Here is a 14,264-nt window from a genome sequence, read left to right as displayed (position 1 = left end):
TCCCTCCTTCAGCTGTCCCCCCGCTGATCCCTGTCCCCTGCCTGCAGAGCGTGGCCGTTTGCAGCTGGAGATCCGGGGCTGTGCTGCGGAGGTTCCTCGGGCACGAGCGGGAGGTCACCAAGGTGGGTGACAACGGATGGGGTGCGGTGGGGTCTGCTGTGTCCTGTTGGGAACTGGGGAACCGGGAATGACGGAGCAGGAGTTTGTCACCCACAGAGGGCTCGCCGTGCTCCGTCAGAAAGAGGGACCGGGGCGTTAGGATGCATTAGTTTTTCCCAAGGTCCCAGCTGATATTTGGTGTCCAGGAAAGCAGCACAAAGCTGCATCCAGACCAAACAGGGCTCCAAGAAGCTTGGACATGCGCTCCTCTTTCCCTCCAAGAGACTGTGTAGCAAAAACTCAGCAAAACCTAGGTCAAGTTTTTGATTCAGAGATGCCATTCATTTCCTTCAGGTCTCATTCCACTAGACTCATCATTATTCTACAAATCAGCCATGTCTGGGAACAGCAGGGCTTCAGTTTCCCTTCTGGCATCCTGATTACAAAGCTAAACACGCCACTGGGAGAGCAAACGTGCGGGGGTTGTTGCTGTGTGCACGGCGTGGCTGGAGCCCCTCTGGCTGGGACTGTCCCCAGGGCCCCCTGGGCTGTGGGTATTGGCAGGATGATGGGGCTTCCTCCATCCCAGTGCTCAAAGCAACTGCGCACTGGGCTCATCTGAGTTTTGAAGGCAGTTTCTCCCATAAAATCAAAGGTTTCTGAGGACAGATCCCCCCGGCTGCAGCACGGGCTGCAGCGGTTGCACTCGGGCTGGCTGGTTCCCCCAGTGCCCCGTGTCGGGGTCCGGCAGAGCAGGACAGCAGGACAGCAGCTGCACACCCAGTTGGAAGGTCCCGCTCTCCCCAGTCTCATTTCCACACATCTTGGGCTTTGACATGACACAGGAGTGTTGTGCTCTCCCCGTGGCGGGGAGATGAACCGGCCTCTCCTGTCTTGTCCCTGGCAGGTCACCTGTGCCCCTGACTCCAACAGAGTCTTCAGCGCGTCCCGGGACAAGACGGTGATGATGTGGGAGCTCCACGGGACTCCGGGGCCAAGGCAGCGCTTCCCAGGACACAACCTGGTTGTTACTGGCCTGGCAGTGAGCCCGGGTGAGGAACAACACGCTCCTATTCTCCAGGGGCTTCTTGGCAACTTTTCTTGACCTTTTTTTCACATTACCTTGTGGTTGCAGATGTGTCCCAGCTGTGCACGGGTTCACGAGACAACACCGTGTGCAAGTGGGACATTGAGACCGGAGAGTGTCTGGGCAGAGCCGCTATCTCCAGGAATCTGGTAGGTGCTGCTGGTTCCTTGCATCCCATCTTGGTACCTTGTTGCTTACTTGGTTATTTTGCATGTGGAGCCGTGTAGAGTGAATTTGCCCTGAGCCTGGTGCTGCAAGAAGCCGCTGAGCTGCTGTGCACTCGGCAAGATTAAAGGTTCAGGCTGCTTACTCTGTTCTCCAGGTAACAGCAAATCCCCCAGCACAAAGACCCCAAGAGACACACGGCAATTAATTAATGCTCTAACTCGGGGCTGAGCAGAGCTGTTAGGAAGCACATTGTGCAGTGGGGGCCGCGTTCCCTCTGTACTGGTGGAGCTGTACTGGTACCTTCTCTGCTGCCGTGGTACCTCTGTTCCCATGGCTCCGTGTCCCGTTGAGCTGTTGGCACCTCCCTGCATGCAAATAACCCTCAGTAACCACACTGGGATTGAACCTGCAGCGCTGGTCAGGAGCAGAAAAAACCTTCATCCAACGTTTCCTGCTCACCACCCAGCACAAGGAGGGAGAACTCGGGGGCAGACATGGGCCAGGCTTCTGCTCATCCTTCCCTCTCCACAGGTGACACATCTGTGCTGGGTTCCTGGGGAGCCTTATGTCATCCAGACCTCCGAGGATAAAACCATCAGGTAAATTCTATATGTGGCCACAGAGATGGGAGTTACAGCCTGGGGCACAGGGGATTGTGGAAGATGCCCATGCACAAGGGGCTGTTTCTTTGGTTGTCATGAGCAGCTGGTGTCCTGCACCCTGCTGGGTGGCTGGAAGGCACCGTCCAGCTCAGCAGGTCTTGGAGCCTGGTCTGGTGCCAGGGGAGGATGGTAGGGGGACACCTGTGGCTGTCAGCAGCACTGGGCATCGACTGGAGGTAAAAAGGAGACTTCATAACTAAAGAAAGTTCAGCACAGCTGCTCTGGGTAGAGATTGATCTGGAAGAGATAAAGGCAAGGATGTGGTGAGGGCTCTGGGAGCTCTGTGTGCAGGGAGGAAGGAGAGGAATGGCCCTGTGGGGGCATCCTGAGCAGGAGCCTGTAAGAGAGATGGGGACAGACTTTTAGCACGGCCTGTTGTGACAGGACAAGGGGTGATGGGTTTAAACTAAAGGAGGGAGATTCAGGCTGGACATGAGGAAGAAATTGTTGCCCTGAGGGTGGTGAGAGCCTGGCCCAGGTTGGCCAGAGAGGTGGTGGATGAACCATCCCTGGAGACATCCCAGGCCAGGCTGGACGGGGCTCTGAGCAACCTGAGCTGGTGAAGATGTCCCTGCTCATGGCAGGGGGGGCACTGGGGAGCTGGGAAGGTCCCTTCAACACAAACCATCTGTGACTCTATGATTCCATGAGGGATGGCAGCAGGGGCAAAGCTGAGGGTGTGTGGGAGGGCACAGGGGGAGCCCATTGCGGCAGTGATGTTGTTTGAGTTCCCCACCCTCGTTGCCTGCAGGGTCTGGGACAGCCGGGAGCTGCGGGTGGCACACACGTTCCCAGCCAAGCGGCACATCCAGACGTGCTGTGACGTGAGCCAGGACGGGCGGTTCTGCCTCAGCAGCAGCAGCGGCTCCGGCGGGGAGGGCGGCCAGGCCACCGTGAGTTCACTGGGCTGCAAGTTCTGCTTTTTCTGTTTTTTCTCCGGTGTTCACAGCACACAGCACAGGGCAGGTCAGTACTCCAAGGATCTGCTTGCTCCCATGACATTGGCCGTATGCTGGTGTCACCAGGCAGGGCCAGAGGTTGGTGTCATGGACTGAAACACAGGAGGCTCCATGTGAACATGAGCAGAAACTTGTTTGCTGGGAGGTGCCAGAGCCTGGCCCAGGCTGCCCAGAGCGGGTGTGGAGTCTCCTGCTCTGAGACATTCAAACCCCCTGGACCCACCTGTGTGATCTGCTCTGTGACCCTGCGTGAGCAGGGCTGGGCTGGGGATCTGCAGAGGTCCTGCAACCCAGCCAGGCTGGGAGTCTGTGATTCTTCCTGCTTCCCCTTTGGTGACTCTTCTGCTCAGAGAATATCTAAGCAGATATTCTTCCTGATGAAAGCACTGGGGTTTTATTCCAGTGATGGTATGGAGGAGCACGAGGCTCTGGCAGAAGGACTGTGGGGGAGCCCTGGCTTGAAGTGTTTCCAAACCAGGGGTTCAGCCCTGCAGGGTCCCAGCCCTGTGCGGGAGCATCGAGAGGCTGAGTCCACCCCAGCCCAGGGCGAGCAGGGCTGGGGACGGGGCAGCCTGGAGACGTGGTTATCTGCCCAGCAGCTCTGATGGTGCAGGAATGTGCTCAAATAGTCACTGACAGTGAAAATCCTTTGGAGTCTGCAGTTGTCCAGGACTGTGAGCATGAGCAGGGGACAAAGGCGAGGAGCTCTTTAACCAAACCATCTTCCTTCCATTGTAAAACAGCTCCGTGTTGGCAGGTGACAGTAGCAGAGCCCGAGCTCTGAACACTGCCCCTTGTCTTGCAGCTGTGGGACCTACGGCAGACGCGGAACCAGATGTGTGAGTACAAAGGGCATTTCCAGACCACGACCTCGTGCGTCTTCCTGCCCCAGGGCCCAGCGTTCACCCCCAGCGTTGCCACGGCCTCGTGTGACGGCACCGTGAAGGTCTGGGACCGAGACACTGGAGGTAGGGGAGGGTCCTGCCCCAAGTGGGCCTTACCCTGGGGTAACAAAACTGCTTCCTTTGGGTCTGTGTCCCGGTGATGATGGGCATGATGCAGCCTGAAACCTCTTGGTTTTACCCTAATCCAGCTGTAGGGCAGGGAGGAAATTTGTTCCAGAGTAAACCCAGGGGCTTCTACTTGTCTTCCAGCCAAGGAGGGTTTTTTGGGTGCGTAACATCAATGATGTGTCCTTCCTAAATTAAAGCAAGCAAGGGTGAGGTGGCTTTTAGAGATATATCCAAGTTCAGCAGTGAAAGGACAGATGATAAAAATTGAAAAGACCAGGGGAACTGCCAGGCTTTCTGCAGATACAAGCGAGAAGCCGTAAAGAGCAGAAGTTGTGCAGCAGGACAGGGCTGGTCAGCAGCCGCCCACACTTTGCTCGTGCTCTTGCAGGGGAATCATGGGCGTTTGGGGTTCACCCTCCGTGCTGGGGGACGCAGGGACAGCTCCGTCCTCCCCTCAGCACCTCCCGATGCCTTTGGGTGTGGGGCTCTGGGATAGCGCAGGGGGCAGCTCACCCGCGAGGAGATGGACGTGCGTGGGCAGAGGCAGGAGCTTGGGGTGGTCTCATCTCAGCAAACCCAGTGTCCCCATTGTCCCCTCTCTCCCTCCCAGCCTGCCTGGCCACCTCCTGCCCGCCGGGCTCAGGCCCGCTGGCCTCACTGGCCGCCTGCGCCGGCTCCACGCTGCTCTGTGCCAGCCTCAACTCGGGCATCCACGTGCTGCGGGTGAGCGACCGCGCGGACCTGGCGCTGGAGGAGGTGGCAGCGTTCTGACCGCGGTGACAGAGAGCGCCCTGCAAGGGGACACCGCCCGAGAGCTGCCCCCACTGCCAGCACCGGGGGACTCGGTGCCCGTAGAGCAGGGATGTGCGGGCAGCGGGGCGGGGGATTTATTGCTGGTGGGAAGGCACAAGAGCCGTCTAGAGGACAAATCCTGGATGCGTTCAAGACGCGTTCTCGCTCCTGACCGAGCCAGGCAGAGCTGTGGGGGCCGCGGGGGGACGGCTGGGCCGGGACTGTCCCCCACCTGAGAAACACCCTGGGGAGCTTGTCCTGGCTGCAAAGCCACCAGGCTCAGGCCATTCAGAACCAGCCCAAGCACACACGGTCAGGTATTGGCTTCGAGAAGACGCTGCAATTAAAGAGTTTTCTGTGGTGTTTGAGATTTTTCTCTGTTACTCGCTGACCTCTCAGCCCAGAATATTTTCCTTGGGAATAAGAAAGAGCCACTGCGCTGCTTGGGAGGAAGGAGAAAGCCCCCGATGCTCTGCTAGAGAACAGTAACTTGTAAGCACATTTGTTTGTTTGTTTTCTTAAAACACAATCTCCAACTGCACTGCAGATGTTCAAACAGAATCATCTTCACATGCCCAAGGAACAACAGGGAGAGGAATCGGTCTTCGCTTTTCTCCTGGAGGTTTTTATGACAGCAGACAAAACAAACTGTGTTGGGAAGTACCTGGAATTTCTCCATTCCTTAGTCAGAGCCAGAGGCACGTTCAAAACATGGTTTGATTTTCCAGAACACATTTGCAAAACCTCAATTCCAACAACAAATAAGAAAACTCCCAATGGTGTTAAACGTGACAATCCTACACTGAAACCGCTGCCTTCACATCATCTCAGGTGAGACGCAGCAAACACAGAACCAGGAGATGCCTGTGTGGATTTGAAACAGCTCGAGGTCAAGAGATGGTACATGGAAAGGAAAAATTCCCCTGGCCTTTAACATCCACTGTGAGTGAACACAGAGGGGGCACCAACCTCCTCATTCAGAGCCAACCTTTGCTGACGCAGGGGAACCTCCTCTAACTGACAGCTTGTTTTAATTTCTCTAAATGCAAATGAAGTTTGAAGCCGCAGAGTCCCAGCAAAGGCTCCTGGAAAAGGGAAGGTACGAAGGGTGTTAGCAGTGCTGAGGTGCTGGGCGGCTACAGACACAGAACAGAGAAAACCTGTGAGCCTGACGTGGAGGAGAAGGGGGAGGCATACGGATCACCTCCAAATGGCAGCACAAAGCAGTATCTACCTGTAGTATAAAGGAAAAAAGTCCTAAAAAGTGGAAAAACATCACCCAGGGTGCGAGTCTGAGCCCTGGCAAACACGGATGCTCCAAAACCACCTCAACCCGAGACCAGACTGCTGCTGCAATAGCTGATTTCTTTTTTCTTTCATATAAAAAAAGCAAGTTTAAGTCCAAAGCCATTAATGTCTTGGTTCCAGTCCACCAGCAGCACCTCTGAGCTACTCGGCTGTCCACAGCTTGAAGGTTCTGTCGTAGGAGCAGGTGGCGATGAGCTGCCCGTCCAGGGAGATGTCCAGTCCCATCACCTTCCCCTCGTGCCCCGCCAGCGTCTTCAGAGGGGACCAGCCGGGGTGAGTCCAGATCTTGGCCGTGTTGTCGTACGCGCCCGTGAGCAGGAAGTTCCCGTGATTGGCTGCGGCAGAGGACGAGAAAAAGGGAGAAGTGAGATTTGCAAGTAAAAACATAACAAATCTACTGCTGACCGGTACAGGCTTGCTTGACCTGAATATGCATTTTTGAGCTGCCCCATCCCCTGGCACAACAGCTCAGGCGAGACGGGGATAAGGAACATCACGGGGGAGACACTCACGTTCAAATTTTACGCCGGTCACCAGGTTCTGGTGGGCAGGAATGGTGTAGATGCACTTCCTTTGGCGGAGGTCCCAGACCTTGCAGGTATTGTCACCGCTGCCGGTTGCAACGTGGTACCTGCCAGAGGGTAGAGGAAGAACATGTCGTTGGAAGCTGCGGTTTGTACTTGGAGCTCCTATGTAAACCATACAAGCTTCTTTCTTACCCATTGGGGGAGAAGTTAATCCCGTAAATCTCCTTCAGGTGGCCTTCTAGAAACATGATACAGCGTCCTGTGCGCAAGTCCCACACCCGGCCAAACGCATCCAGACCCCTGGAAAGAGAGAAGCCGAGCATCACCCACAGCACACTCAGCCTCACCAGCAGGAATCTCTGGAGCAGTTGGCAACAAAACCTCAAGAATATTTCTCATCCAGCAAAGCAAACTCACCCCGTCCCCGCGAGGGACCCGTCCGTGTGGAAGGCGATGTCATACACCCCTTTGCTGTGCCCCTCCTGATGGAGAATCTCCTCCTGAGCTTCCAAGTCCCACAAGCGCCATGAGTGATCGTAGCTGTAAAAACAAAGAATTTGTCCAACTGAATGTATCTCCAAGAAGAATATGGGATATTCCACTGACTCTGTGGGCATTTTATTTCCAGCTGGAGACCAACAGCTCTCACATGAGGGGCAGAGAAACGAATCCCAGCGACTTCGAATCATAGAATGATTTTGGTTGGAAGATCATTGAGTCCAACCATTCCCCCCACCCCTGGCACTGCCCCATGTCCCTGAGAACCTCATGTCCGTCTGTCCAGCCCTCCAGGGATGGTGACTCCAGCACTGCCCTGGACAGCCTGTTCCAATGCCCCACAGCCCTTTGGGGAAGAAATTGTTCCCCACATCCAACCTCAACCTCCCCTGGCGCAACTTGAGGCCGTTTCCTCTGCTCCTGGCGCTTGTTCCTGGGGAGCAGAGCCCGACCCCCCTGGCTCCAAGCTCCTTTCAGGCAGTTCAGAGATCAGAAGGTCTCCCCTCAGCTCCTGTTCTCCTGAACCCCCCAGGTCCCTCAGCCGCTCCCATCACACTTGTGCTCCAGCCCCTCACCAGCTCCATTCCCTTCTCTCAACTCGCTCCAGCACCTCAAGGGCTTTCTTGGCATGAGGGGCCTGAAACTGACCTCAGCATTTGAGGTTTGGCCTCCCCAGTGCCCAGTACAAGCGGACAATCGCTTCTCTAGTCCTGACTTGCTTTTAATTTCTTTTGCAATAGCCCAGCCTTTGCCAAAAGCCGCCAACCCTCGCCTGTGCTGGGTTCTGCAGGACAAGCCCTGGTGCCCATGGGACAGCTCAGGGTCACATCTCACAGCCAAGAACCTCATGTTCCTACCAGGTGGTACCCAGGAACCTCCCCGACGGGTGCCACATCACACGGGCCACTCTCATGCTGTGTCCTTCAATATCTGCCACCGGTTCATCACTGCAAAACAGAAACAAATCATAAGCACTGGGCAGAGGTGCTGGCTCCAGCCAGGCCTTTGCAAACATTCTGATCACATTAAGATCTGCTAATTAAATGTAAGCCAGGCAGGAACATCAGTGTTTTAACTAATCACTCCAAATTCTGCCTGTTGTTCACACAGCTAAAGCTCTAAGTGAATCCCCTTTATCCACATTCACGTTGGTTATAAAGTTCTCCTGGGATAATGATGATGATGATTATTATTCCTGAATTAACAAAGCCCTTTGTCATTAGCACTTTGAAAGTTCAGAAACAGAACACAGAGTCCCCGACTCACAGTTTTAGCGACTACACAGAACAGATCCTGAACTATGGCAAGTCCAGCTGCTCTGAAGAATTGCGGGGGAGCAGGATAAAGTGAATATTTATTCTCCTTCAGCAGAAGAGCTGAACAGCACTTAGCTCTTTCCAACAGGCCAATTAAAGAGACATGGTCCCATGGGACCAATGAACAACCTGTCCCTTTGCGTAGTTACGCTTCTGCAATTAGAAACAGTGACTTTGAGCTCAGGATAAACAAGTGAGGATCTCAGAGCTGCCTGACTCTTCCTGGGGTGCACCGCAGGGCCCCACTTCTCACACACAGCCCGTGCCAGGGCTCAGGAGAGACACCGTCCTCTTCCTCACAGGCTTGAGCTGCCGCCCATCTTCCAAACCTACCCCATGCAACAACAGAGACACTTGTGCTCGGCACAGGCTGAAGCTTCTGTGCAGAGTCATGGACTTGGTTAGTGCCTCTCCAAATATTGCTGCTTTCCAATAACCCAAAAGTTCATTGCTTAATATCCAAGAGGGGAAATTTTCTCCTAAAGTAAAGGTCATAATGAAACAACCTCCAAATCTTCCATCCATCGCCCCAAGCTGTTTACCAACGCCCAGCAGCAATTCTGACTTTTTTCAGACTGTTTCCCCTCACCTTGATTCCCCTAATCAGGGTGATCCCTTTTCCTGCTGAAGGAGGTGGCACAGGAATTGCACTGGTATAACTACAAGAAAAGGTTATATTTGCAGGAGGATGGTCAATGTCCAGTGTTTAGTAACACAAAATAACCCCCAAACCAATGAGGCTGCAGGTGTGTGTGTCGTTCTGACCTTTCCAGGCTCCAGAGTTTGACGGAGCCGTCAGCCGCACATGACGCCAGGTTAACATCCTTCTTGTCCACGGAGACGGTGGATTTGGGATGGAAAACAATTGCTCCAACGTTGGTGCTATGTCCTGAAGAGAAAGGAAAATCAAAATTGATCATCTGCCACGTGATCTTGGCCAGTTCTTCAGGAGAACAGCATTTCGTTGTCACTAATTAGCCAGGTACCAGTGAACACGTTCACTGTGTTCTCCCCCAGTGGTGAAACCCGCAAACAGCTGAACTGCACCTCCCACAGCAAACACTTAGGAGTATCCAAGGTTTGCAACCCTAAAATGTAGTGAAAATTCAACATATGAATCAAAGAGGTTTGGCCTCACATTTGTATTTCAGTCAAAGTTGTGACCACTGTTGTAAGAACCTCACTGCTGTTAAGTGACCTGGCCAAAAATGCTGATATTTGGCTCAAAATAACTCAAATGAGGTTTTGAAACAAAACAAAACATCCTTCTGAAACAACCAACTCGAGTCTCAGCTCCAAGAGGAAGACCAGGACTTCCTCTAAATTGCCTGACAGGTGCCCATGCTCTGCAAGCCTGAGCAATGCTCTTGTTAGGCTAAAATCTGCCCAAAGAACGTAACATTTTGAGTCACAAAGCAGTTCAGATATGGGAACTCAACCCAGAGAGGAACAAAAGAACCAAAGAGTCTCAATGGAAGTCGCTCTCTACCTCGTAAGGTGTGAACCAGGTTGCAGTCAGGCACAGACCAGAGCTTGCACAATCCGCTCCTGTGGAAGACAAGAAATCAGTGTCAAGCATAGACAGGAACATCAAGGAATGGATCAGAGCTGCAAAACCACCCTGGGGGGTTCAGCAATGGCTGAAACACCAACACACTTCGGACAACCAGCCCAGGAACTAATGGACTCAGACTGAAATCTCTGCCAGGGTCTAAAATGGAGAGTTCAGAGTAGGAAGAAAAAGCGTTTCTGAACTCTCATGACCCACAAGCCTCCAGTAACATCCCCCTCCTCACTCCTGCTGTGCTCCCCCAGCCCCACAGCCACTGTTGTGCCAGAAAACCCACCAGCAGGCGGTAGCGAGGAGTTTGGAGTTGGGGCTGAAGTGGCAGTAGGACAGCGGGCGATCGTCTCCAATCTGACTGCAGAAGTTATTCAAGGACTGTAACCAAACACAAAGAAAACAATAAATGAAAGGCCGCAATAAGGTGTCCCCGGAGCTTCTCTTCTCCAGCTGAACACCCCAGCTCTCTCAGCCTGTCCTCCAGCAGAGCTGGTCCAGCCTTGCATCATTCCTGTGGCTCCTCTGGCCCCTCTCCAGCAGGTCCATGTGTGTCCTGTGCTGAGGACCCAGAGCTGGACCAGCACTGCAGGGGGTCTCACGAGAGCAGGGCAGAGGGGACAATCCCCTCCCTCCACCTGCTGCCCATGGGGCTGGTGGTGCAGCCCAGGACACGGGTGGTTTCTGGGCTGCACGTGCACGTTGCCGGCTCACGGCCAAACATTTATCCCCCACGCAGGGCTGCTCTCCATCCCTTCATCCCCAGTCTGGACTGACACCAGGGCTGCCCCATCGCAGGTGCAGGACCTTGCACTTGGCCTTTAGCTGCACAGACTATCAGCAGTGCCAAGCAGGGGCATCTCTTCATCGCTCTGCCATGCGAGACGACAACTAAAGTACATCTCTGAATCACTGAAGAGTTAGAAAACGCTTTATAAATACCGCAGGGAAAGAGAAGAAAAGCTAAGCTTTCCAAGACAGTGCAGAAAACTCCCCGTGGCCGGGCAGCAGCTCCAGGCAGCCCATCGCCTCCCAGCTCTTTGGGGAATCAGCACAGAGTTGTAAAACTGAGCAGATGCCAAACCTACCCGCAGGGATTTGTGTAGCTCCTGTCTCTGCGACGTCCTGGTCGCCTCTGGAATCTCTTTGAGCAGCCGGGCTTCTTCCAGCCGCTTTGCTGCCCTGCAAAGAGGAAACGTGGAGTAACAAACCCCTACATTTTCCTTGTGCTGCTGCTGGAAACTATCTTTTCCCTCTTCTTCCCCCAAACTGGGCTAATGCTACAGCCAGTCATGGAGAACTCAAGCTCTAAGCTCATGGGACTTGCCCACAACAATGTTCCCCATTCCTTTGATCTCAAATTTCCCGCAGTACCCACAGTGGGATTAGCAGCTACATTTCACAAACAGTTTAATTTCCCTCCTTCATTGTGTTTTCTCTCACCTGGGCAGCGAGTAGTTAGCAAGCCACAGCCTCGCTGTTTTCAGGCTGCGTGGCCCCTCGTGGTACCAGGTTTGCTGATACTGTCAGAAAAAGAGCAAAATGGAAGAAAAAGACAATGTGATACTGCTCTTCCACCTTAGATGAGCCCCTCTTAGGACATAAGTGCCACCACATCAGCTCTTATATCTTGCTGTGTTAAGGCCTCTTTTTAAAGGCATTTTGCATAACAATAATCCCTAAAAAAAAGGGATTAAGAGGGACAGGTCAAACTCTCTGCCCTATGGATCAGATCCTGACCTGCTGCCATTTCATTCCAGAATACTCCAACTGAACACCAACTCATTTTTACTTAATGATGTCCAGCTCTCTCCTTCCCTACACATCCCCCAGTAAAAAGAAAGCCCAGAGCTGCAGAAATTGTCCTTATTTCTCACAGCAACCCTCAAAAATAAGAAGGAAAAAATGGGCTCATAAAAGAGACAGGAGAAGCAGAAAGAAAGAAGAATCAAAGGCAGAAATAGATGCAGTAGCAGGAACAGGTTGTTTTTCTTTCCAAGTATGAAGATAACAACAAAGGACTTGCTGTACTAAGTAACAGCCCAAACCTCTGCTTGTCTGTTTTACACACCATATGCCACACGGTGTTTGGCCTGAAAGTACCAGCCAGGCTTAACACTCCTGATTTAGATAAAACATTGTGCAGTTTTGCTAAAACGGGCAAAACAGAAGGAGCACAAAGGGGTGACATGAGAACCCACAAACTGACCCAAACCACGCGCCCCGGACACAGCAGAGACCGTCAAAATAAGGCACCTCAAAGGGCATCGCACATGTACCCCGCAGCACCAGAGAACAAGACAGACCGTTACCTCCTCTTTGGATTTTTTAGACCTGTCGTCATCTTTCCTGGTCTTTTTTAATGCATCTGTGCCAACCACGGAAAGGATGTTTCTCAATCTGGAAAGAAACACAACAAGTCGTGTTCACCCAGTGAATTCTCGCCTAACCTGACAAATAACCATTGTCTGCTGTTCCTTCTGCAGTGTTCTTGCCGTGCTGGAATGACGTGTTACTGACTGGCAGCACTCGCTACACCCCAACTACAAGGAAAACATCAGGAATGGGATAAATTCCCCGTTTGCAGGACTCGGAGCAGCCACAGCACCCACCTCTCCCTCCTCTCTGCGGGCCCTTCCCCAAAGAGCGTGATGGGCTCCCCCAGAGCTCGCAGACACGCTTTGACTTCCGAGTCGTCGGTGGAGACGTTGATCTGCCGCGCTCTCTTCCTGCGCTCGAACTCGGCCAGCACCTCCGCCTGCCGCTCGCTCATGTGGTCCTCGAGGTCAAACACCTCGCCTGAGCGAGACAAGGAACCGTCAGGGTGAAAACAACAATCGGACGGGAGATCGCTCTTAAAGAGGAAGATCCAAACAAAGAGCCAAGGCAAAGGCTTCATGTTTTATATTTTAAATTACGCTCAAACTTGATCAGAGACTGTTGAAAGTTCCGCATCCCTGGAGAAGCTTAAAAGATACATAGACAAGGCTTTTAAGGACGTGGTTTAGTGTTAGATTTACGTTATGGTTGGAAGATTTAGGTTATGGTTGGACTTGATGATCTCAAGAGTCTCTTCCAACCAAAATGATTCTTTGATTTCAGAGCAAGAGGGGGCAAAAACCAGACGATTAAATATCCTCACCGCTGCTGATGTTGATGTTCCCAGCCTCCATGGCAGCCTTCATCCCTTCTTTGCCCAGCAGCCCCGACTCTCCCTTTGCCAGACGCTCCTTCTCCTTCTCTTCCAAGCTGCCGTAGAAGATGGGGGCTCTCTTGGCGGGGGGCGCATCGCTCTCTTCTGCAGGCTTGCTCTTCGTGGCCTGGAAGGTAAAGGCTAAATTTTAAGCGCATTTTGGCTGAAAAGGACCCAACAAATAGCTTGTTTGTGCAAGAAAGAGCTGCTGTGTTAGAGAAAGTGTGTGCACCACGAGGAGCTCCGGAAACTGCATCTGGACCAGCAGCTGCGCCCCAAGTGCAGAGATCAAAAGGAAAATGCCATTTTAAGTAATTGGCTTAAAATTATACTTTGTTTTTTGTTTATTATCTATTTGGACCTGGGTTTTAAGGCTCTGAGATTTGGGGTTTTGTTGTTTTCGTTTGTTTGTGGGGTTTTTTGGTCCTGTTTTGTTTTTATTTTAAAACAAACAAACAAACAAACAACTTTAGGCCATGAAGCTTCTCCTACTGTCGCTGGACAAGCCCCGGGCCGGCAGCAGCGACCCCGCCCGCCGGCCCCCGGTGCCGTCCCGGGAATGCGAACGGCTCCGTCCTCCGGGAGACACGTCAGCACAAACTTCCACAGAAAAACCAACGGAGCCTGCGAAAACGCCCGAAATCCCGGGAGCGCTGCGGCCGCGGCACTGTGAAGGGCCCGGGTGCCCCCGAGGGGCCTCTCCCCACCGGCCCCAGAGCGAACGCGAGCCCTGGGCCGCGGCCTCCCCTCACCCGCCCGGGCGGTACCGGGCCCGGAGCCGCCCCACCCCCAGCCTCAAACACCCACCTCCGGGGGCGCGGGCGGCTTCACGGGGGGGCGGGCGCCGCCGCGCGCTGCCGGTGGCCGCACGGAGGCCATGGCGGCCGCGCAGGGACCGGAGACGGGACGAGACGTGAGGAGACGGGACGAGACGTGAGGAGACGGGACGCGCCACAAACGGAACCCGGCGCCTCACGACCACTTCCGGGGGCGCGAGGCACACCGGGAGGCGCAGTTTCCGTTACCGGCGGGACATGAGGGTCACGCCGGGAAGTGTGGCTGGGAAGGCGGGCGCGGGGCA

At 53.7% G+C, this 14,264-nt stretch overlaps 2 protein-coding genes across 3 annotated transcripts in view; one reads left to right on the top strand and one right to left on the bottom strand.

Moving 5' to 3' along the window:
* WDR31 (WD repeat domain 31) overlaps nucleotides 1-6,423 on the top strand; it is a 10,465-nt gene extending 4,042 nt beyond the window's left edge. For both annotated transcript variants that reach the window (XM_065036099.1, XM_065036098.1), the window contains 7 exons: nucleotides 48-122; nucleotides 1,007-1,151; nucleotides 1,235-1,335; nucleotides 1,886-1,953; nucleotides 2,768-2,909; nucleotides 3,781-3,943; nucleotides 4,599-6,423. In XM_065036099.1, the coding sequence (XP_064892171.1) occupies nucleotides 48-122; nucleotides 1,007-1,151; nucleotides 1,235-1,335; nucleotides 1,886-1,953; nucleotides 2,768-2,909; nucleotides 3,781-3,943; nucleotides 4,599-4,759 (855 nt within the window). In that variant the 3' untranslated portion in view covers nucleotides 4,760-6,423. The remainder of the gene's footprint in view (nucleotides 1-47; nucleotides 123-1,006; nucleotides 1,152-1,234; nucleotides 1,336-1,885; nucleotides 1,954-2,767; nucleotides 2,910-3,780; nucleotides 3,944-4,598) is intronic.
* PRPF4 (pre-mRNA splicing tri-snRNP complex factor PRPF4) lies at nucleotides 5,327-14,264 on the bottom strand. The gene is made up of 14 exons (XM_065036096.1): nucleotides 13,991-14,264; nucleotides 13,133-13,310; nucleotides 12,603-12,789; nucleotides 12,303-12,390; nucleotides 11,434-11,513; nucleotides 11,079-11,172; nucleotides 10,277-10,371; nucleotides 9,919-9,977; nucleotides 9,195-9,318; nucleotides 7,971-8,060; nucleotides 7,033-7,155; nucleotides 6,808-6,915; nucleotides 6,601-6,719; nucleotides 5,327-6,423 (listed from the first exon to the last, which is right to left on the bottom strand). Exons 1-14 carry the CDS (start codon nucleotides 14,060-14,062, stop codon nucleotides 6,230-6,232), a joined length of 1,611 nt encoding a protein of 536 aa, XP_064892168.1. The 5' UTR covers nucleotides 14,063-14,264; the 3' UTR covers nucleotides 5,327-6,229.

Source organism: Columba livia, chromosome 19 (genome assembly GCF_036013475.1).
Source record: "Columba livia isolate bColLiv1 breed racing homer chromosome 19, bColLiv1.pat.W.v2, whole genome shotgun sequence".
Lineage (NCBI taxonomy): Eukaryota > Metazoa > Chordata > Aves > Columbiformes > Columbidae > Columba > Columba livia.
The sequence above is the reverse complement of the archived record's forward strand: the minus strand, read 5'-3'. Positions and strand labels throughout refer to the sequence as shown.

What these genes read in the sequence shown, in the direction of transcription:
- PRPF4 (XM_065036096.1), bottom strand. Translation starts at nt 14,062, where the DNA reads ATGGCCTCCGTGCGGCCACCGGCAGCGCGCGGCGGCGCCCGCCCCCCC. An exon ending in AGCTACACAAATCCCTGCGG is followed by an intron (nt 10,372 to 11,078) that starts GTAGGTTTGGCA and finishes GTTTGGTTACAG; the next exon opens with TCCTTGAATAACTTCTGCAG. An exon ending in CTCCTCGCTACCGCCTGCTG is followed by an intron (nt 9,978 to 10,276) that starts GTGGGTTTTCTG and finishes TGTCTTCCACAG; the next exon opens with GAGCGGATTGTGCAAGCTCT.